Here is a 6,000-nt window from a genome sequence, read left to right on the forward strand (position 1 = left end):
AGTTGCTGTTCGCTGACAGTGAGGCATGTACATGTCCATCAAAGTGACCTCGCCCTAATTTATGCAAAAACTTTACGACCTAATATAAATAAAAGGGTCGTGTTAGAAAACAATTCACTCACAGATTAATAATCATGAAGGTGGAATCGATAATATATATATCTATATATACTATATCGATAATAATATTTATTGCATCTGCTGTAAAGTTGGGTCTATGGAAATTGCTCCTTTCTGCAGTCAGTCCCTAGCGGCCCATGTATGAACTGCTGTGTGTTGAACTTCCGTATTGGCGTCCCGGCTGTTCACCAGAGTTTGCCACTTGGTACTAACCTGCATCAAGACCTCTGTGTGTATATTGTGGGAGAGATAAGGGTGGGAGTGTGTGTTTGTTTTCCTGCTCTTTACTGCATGTGAGTATGACAATAAACATGTGTATATAAAGAACCTTTTAAGCATCTTAATTAGAAACACACACACACACACACACTGTGCCTTCGAAACAGAGCAGCAATAGGCGCTTTCACGCCAAGTAATTTTCCAAGGAATAGCTCCCGGAACTTTTCCCCGGAATTCTTTTTTTTTCCTGGAACTATCTAGTCAATCGCGTTCACACCAGAATAAGTCCCTGAAGGAGCAGCTGGGGTCACTTCTTCTTCTTCTTCTTCTTCTTCTTCTTCGTCTTCTTCTTCTTCGGGTTTACTGGCAGGCCACAAACAACTTCACGGCATATACTGTCACCCGAAGTCCCCCGGCCGGAAGTCCCCCAGAGTTGAAGACTCCCAGCAGCTTCTACTGTAGTTTTCCGAGAAAATCGCCAGAAGCGCCGACACCTCGTCATCACTCCACCGCTCCCATGTTTTATTTTGTGTTGCCATAAGTTAGTCTATCTCTGTTGGTGCGCTGGGCTAATGCTAATGCTAATAATGCAAACGCGAGCAAATAAAATGGCGGCTTCACGAAAACCTTTCAGAGTTTTACGGGGTGAAAAGGTTCGAGAAAAAAAAAGTTCCAGTTCCAGATATTTTTGGTGTTAATGCAAAATCCCAGGAACTATCGGAACTATTCCTGGGAAAAGTACTCTGGCGTGAAAGCGCCTATTGGAACAATAATCTCTGTGGTTGTCTTGGAAATGACAGATGTGACAGCTGGAGGGAAGCCTCGCAGGGAGTTTTATGGGGTGTTTGGAGTTGTTGTGTGACAAGTAGAATGTTACATAATCTTGCCTGATTACTGTTTGTTCCCACAGACCTATCTCCTGGGAATCATTATATCCATATGTGGGAACGTCCTCATCAGCATTTCACTCAACATACAGGTAAGGAGCACCGGAACCCAGCTGCACTTAGAGTCTTTGAAGAGTTACTTATAGACCTCATTTTCCTGACGGTATGCTTTATTTCAAGTTGATTCTCTGTGTTCATTATAAGAAAGTGACTGTGTGTTCTGCTGACATGCTACAGCAGCCATTTTGCAGCTTAAGAATTGTAATGAATTAAAGTGTATATTTAAGATCTACTTAATATTCATATTGTGAAAAGCAATACAATTGTCCACTTAAAGAACCAAACCCTAACGTTTTTGTGCTTTCATAAGGATCAGGGAGCATAATATTATTATATAATTATATTATATATTAATATATTTATATTATTTATATTATTATATTAATTATAATAAAGTACAGACCTACTTTACTATAATGCTTATGATGCTCTCTGATCTTTTGAAGGCAATATTTCAAGTGACTTGAACACCATTGTTTTTAATCCGCTTACCAATAAATATTCAACCAAGTCATTTAGAGAGTTAATTTGATTATTTTAATACAAACATACATAGATGATTGCCTCTGCCAGATTGAGAAGCTTTAAAGGCTGAGCTATAAATACATTAACTGATAAATGATCATCGTTTTTTATTCAGATAATAGCAACATTTCCTTTTTCTTTCAGGTCTTATATATTTTACTGGCCCTAAACAGAACTAAACGTGGACCTCAAGTAATTTCTAGTATTTCAGGAAGTTGTTTGTAATCTTAATCATAATATGGAAAATCTACCAATACTGTACTTTTTAGGTAAAAATTCTACATTAATATTATATATCAGGACTGTCCTGACTAAATAAAAATGTGATAACTCGACATTATCGATTTGATGATTTAATTGTCAATCTTTACAACTACATTTTTATAATCACATGAGGTCCCTAGGATATGATGCCGCTGGCTCCTGCTCCCTCTCTCTCTGACAGAAATATGCCCATGTGCGTCAGTCCCAGCGTGGATCAAAGCCCTACTACACCTCTGGGACGTGGTGGTGCGGCGTGGCTCTCATGGGTTTCGGGGAACTGGGGAACTTTGCTGCCTACGGCTTTGCCCCAGCATCACTCATAGCCCCGCTAGGCTGTGTGTCTGTCATAGGTAGGTGCAACCTTTCCCCCCTCATGCATTTTTCCAAGGCACAACGACAGGTTGCTCTCTCAGGGAACAGGAGGTGATGCAATGTGAAGTCTGCTCTTCTTCTGATCTTTCCTAAGTAGTCCTCTTGCCAGAGCGTACATTATCTGCGGGCGACTGTGGCTGCGAGGGAGTGCGGTCGTCGTTCAACCAGAAGGTTGTGGGTTCGATCCTAGCCCGTGCAGCCAACATGTCGATGTATCCTTGGGCAAGATACTTAACCCTGAGTTGCTCCCGATGGCATGGCCAACGGTTTGTGAATGTGTATGAATGTTAGTTCCTAGAGTATGGTACAGATGTAGCACTTAATTTCAGACTCCAGTTTACAGCTTCCTGCCTACGACCTGCCTAAAACCAGTATAGAGGAATGTTAAGCCCTCCCACTATTTTCCAAGAGGGCGTTGTCGGATTTTCAATTTTAGGTTTTAACCAGGAGATGGCGCTTCATTCACAAATACAGAAAGACAAGTTTCATGGACTTTCAGTTGTGTTTTGAAGAGCATTTGAACACATCAATATTTTAGATCAACTAAGGTATATCTAATCTTGTAATTCAATAATCTATAGTCTTTATATATTAAATAATCATAATAATAATGTAAATGTTTACATTACACTTCTTTATTTGTTATCCTCATACTTTTACCTTTACAATAGTTTGCTTTAATATGCAGTATATTTTTTGTATATTTTTGTGTTTGCTTCTTCCTGCTCCCTTTCGGACACATACTGTATGATTTATTATTATTATTAATATGAAGATATTATTAAGATAAGATAAGATGTTACTTTATTGATTGAACATTTTAGTTTAGAATGTGCTGTCCCACGGTAATTCAGAAGGCTCACAGGTCACATTCCGACCATTATTTAAAACAATAGGTGCTTACACACCGTCTACAGCTTGATTTGTATCGAGGGAGCTCTGTGGCTGAATAGCCAGCGATTAGGTGCGGCGCATTTATCATAGGTGATCAGAGCTAACTGCCCGTCGTCAGATTTCATTTAAAAAACAGATCTGATTTTAAGACTATTTCTGCGCTCATAAAGAATGATAAGAATAAGAATAATGCGTATTGAACTGGTTTCATTAATTAGTGAGTTTATTTAACACTAGAACCGCCAATCGGGTCAATTTGTGTGATGTGTGTTGTGTGTGTGCAATGTATCTTTTTTTCAATAAAATATTAAAGTCTCCCAGTCCGTGACTTTTCCTGAAAGTGTGTTATGTAGCACCCTATGTTGTTAAAAATGGCATTCTAATAGCGGGATTTGACGGGTTTAGGTAGGCCTATACAAAAACCTCTGGCGGTTCTAGTGTTAAGGTAATTAGGTACAGTAGAAGCCCTTTTTTATCAGTAACGAATTTAGCAGTTGAACATAAAAGTCAACTAACTGAGGGTCACTTGCAATGACAGTGTTGTGTCTAACTGTAAGCTTGTCACTCAGAGTAACCTACAGTTAATTTAGCTGCTGGAGAAGAAAGATCATGGGGGGAGGGGGGGAGAGAGCTGTAGTTGATGGGCCATTAGTTGTGTAAATACACAGCTGAGAGCTGCCGTTTCATTCAGACTGTTTAAAAACGGTAACAACGGATCAGGATCCCTCCGCTACGCTTTGGATCCTGATCTGCCGACGAGTCTCCATTAAAATCTAAATATTTTTAGGGAATTACTGAGTTTAGGCACATCAATAACGTTTTAATGAAGTTGAATACAGTATATTCATATTTGTCAGTGATTTCATGTCAATTGTGTGTGTGTGTGTGTGTGTGTGTGTGTGTGTGTGTGTGTGTGTGTGTGTGTGTGTGTGTGTGTGTGGGGGTGTGTGTGTGTGTGTGTGTGTGTAGAGGTGTGTGTGGTTAAAACACTTTCATGAAGTGAAGAAGGTTTTCTTTCTATAAAACAGCTGAGGGCAGCAGTGAGTGTCACGGACATGAATTCATAGATCAAGGCAGACTGGTGCACACACTCTCCTGTCCTGCCAGGCGACACGCCCGTTCTAAGCCGTGTTCCTCACTCCTCACATCCCTAGCTGCATCCCCACAAAGTGTATTATGTTGTTACATCGTTTCAGATGTTATGTGCAAACGCGTCACCTTTCGGCGAAATTCGCCGTTTTGAATCCAAAACAGATCTGCAATAAAAATATTTTTGGGGTATGGGGGGGTCTGGGACCCAGAGTAATCTGCGGCCGTGAGCTGTTATGTGCCATCAAGACACGCATGGTGTTCTTTTTTATATATATTATAATGAAGTGCGAGCTGTGTGCTCGAGTCTTCCTGCCTGTCGGCTCTGCTCTCATGGATGTATAATAAGGCTCTGCTGCTCCGAGATGATGGTCTAGCTTCAGCAGCTACATTACCTACGGGTGCGTTCGTTAATATTAACTGCGCGTCCGGAGTCACTGTGGCACAGTGCGGCTGGTGAACAACTGTTAGAACGGGCCGTTCAGGTGTTCAGAGCAGAGCTCCCTGTCGGAGCGGCAGAGCGTGATGTGAACTGAAACGTTTTTCTGTGGCAATATTATTTAAGGAATCGTTGAGCTAGCTAGCTAGCATACATTGTCACTATCTGCAAACGTTAGCTTTAGCCTTCTATTTCTAATAGTTTTTTTGATAGGCTATAAACAGAGGTGGTATATATATATATATATATATTGTACTTGAGTAAAAGTAGAAGCACTCAGATCTTGTACTAGAATAAAAGTAGAAGTACCCAGATCTTGTAGCTACTTGAGTAAAAGTAGAAGCACTCAGGTCTTGTACTTGAGTAAAAGTAGAAGTACTCAGATCTTGTACTTGAGTAAAAGTAGAAGTACTCAGATCTTGTACTTGAGTAAAAGTAATAGTACCAGAGTGTAGGAATACTCTGTTAAAGAAAAAGTCCTGCATTCAAAATGTTCCTCAAGTAAAAGTAGAAAAGTATTATCATCAAAATATAGTTAATGTAGCGACAGTAAAAGTAGTCATTGTGCAGATTGGTCCATTTCAGAATAACATATATGATCTGTTTTATAATGATTGATCATGAAAATGTTCTCAAAGCTGGTAAAGGTGCAGCTAGTTTGAATGACTTTGTATACTGCAGGGTAGCTTGTGGATTTACTCCAGGTGGAACTAAAGTCTGATTTAACACTTGATTATATTTCACATCATTCTTCCACATCTGTGAAGTAACTAAAGGTATTAAATACATGGAGTGGAGTAGAACTACACCATGTACCTCTGAACTGTAGTGGAGTAGAAGAACAAAGTAGCAAAATATTGAAATACTTAAATAAAGAACAAGTATCTCAAAATTGTGCCCAAGTATAGTACTTGTTGAGTTTATGAACTTAGTTACTTTACACCATATGGCTATAAAGATAGAAAGACTAAGCCTTGCACAGAGGCATGAAAATACATTTTCAAAATGCTCAACAGTGCTGCCAAAATTATAAACTGACTGCTACACAATTTAAAATAAATGCTTTTATATATTTATATTAGATGTGGCTCTTTTGCGTTTCTGTTATTATTAACACTGCTGCTTTAGTTT

General features: G+C 39.3%; 1 protein-coding gene across 1 annotated transcript in view; it reads left to right on the plus strand.

Moving 5' to 3' along the window:
• The window catches only part of LOC307046397 (NIPA-like protein 2), a gene marked incomplete at its 3' end in the record, with an annotated part of 53,998 nt that overhangs the window by 22,153 nt on the left and 25,845 nt on the right, over positions 1-6,000 (plus strand). The window contains exons 2-3 of the mRNA XM_079692791.1: positions 1,250-1,318; positions 2,257-2,425. Of these exons, the coding sequence (XP_079548917.1) occupies positions 1,250-1,318; positions 2,257-2,425 (238 nt within the window). The remainder of the gene's footprint in view (positions 1-1,249; positions 1,319-2,256; positions 2,426-6,000) is intronic.

This window comes from Notothenia rossii (genome assembly GCF_949606895.1).
Source record: "Notothenia rossii genome assembly, chromosome: 7".
NCBI classification, from domain to species: Eukaryota; Metazoa; Chordata; class Actinopteri; order Perciformes; family Nototheniidae; genus Notothenia; species Notothenia rossii.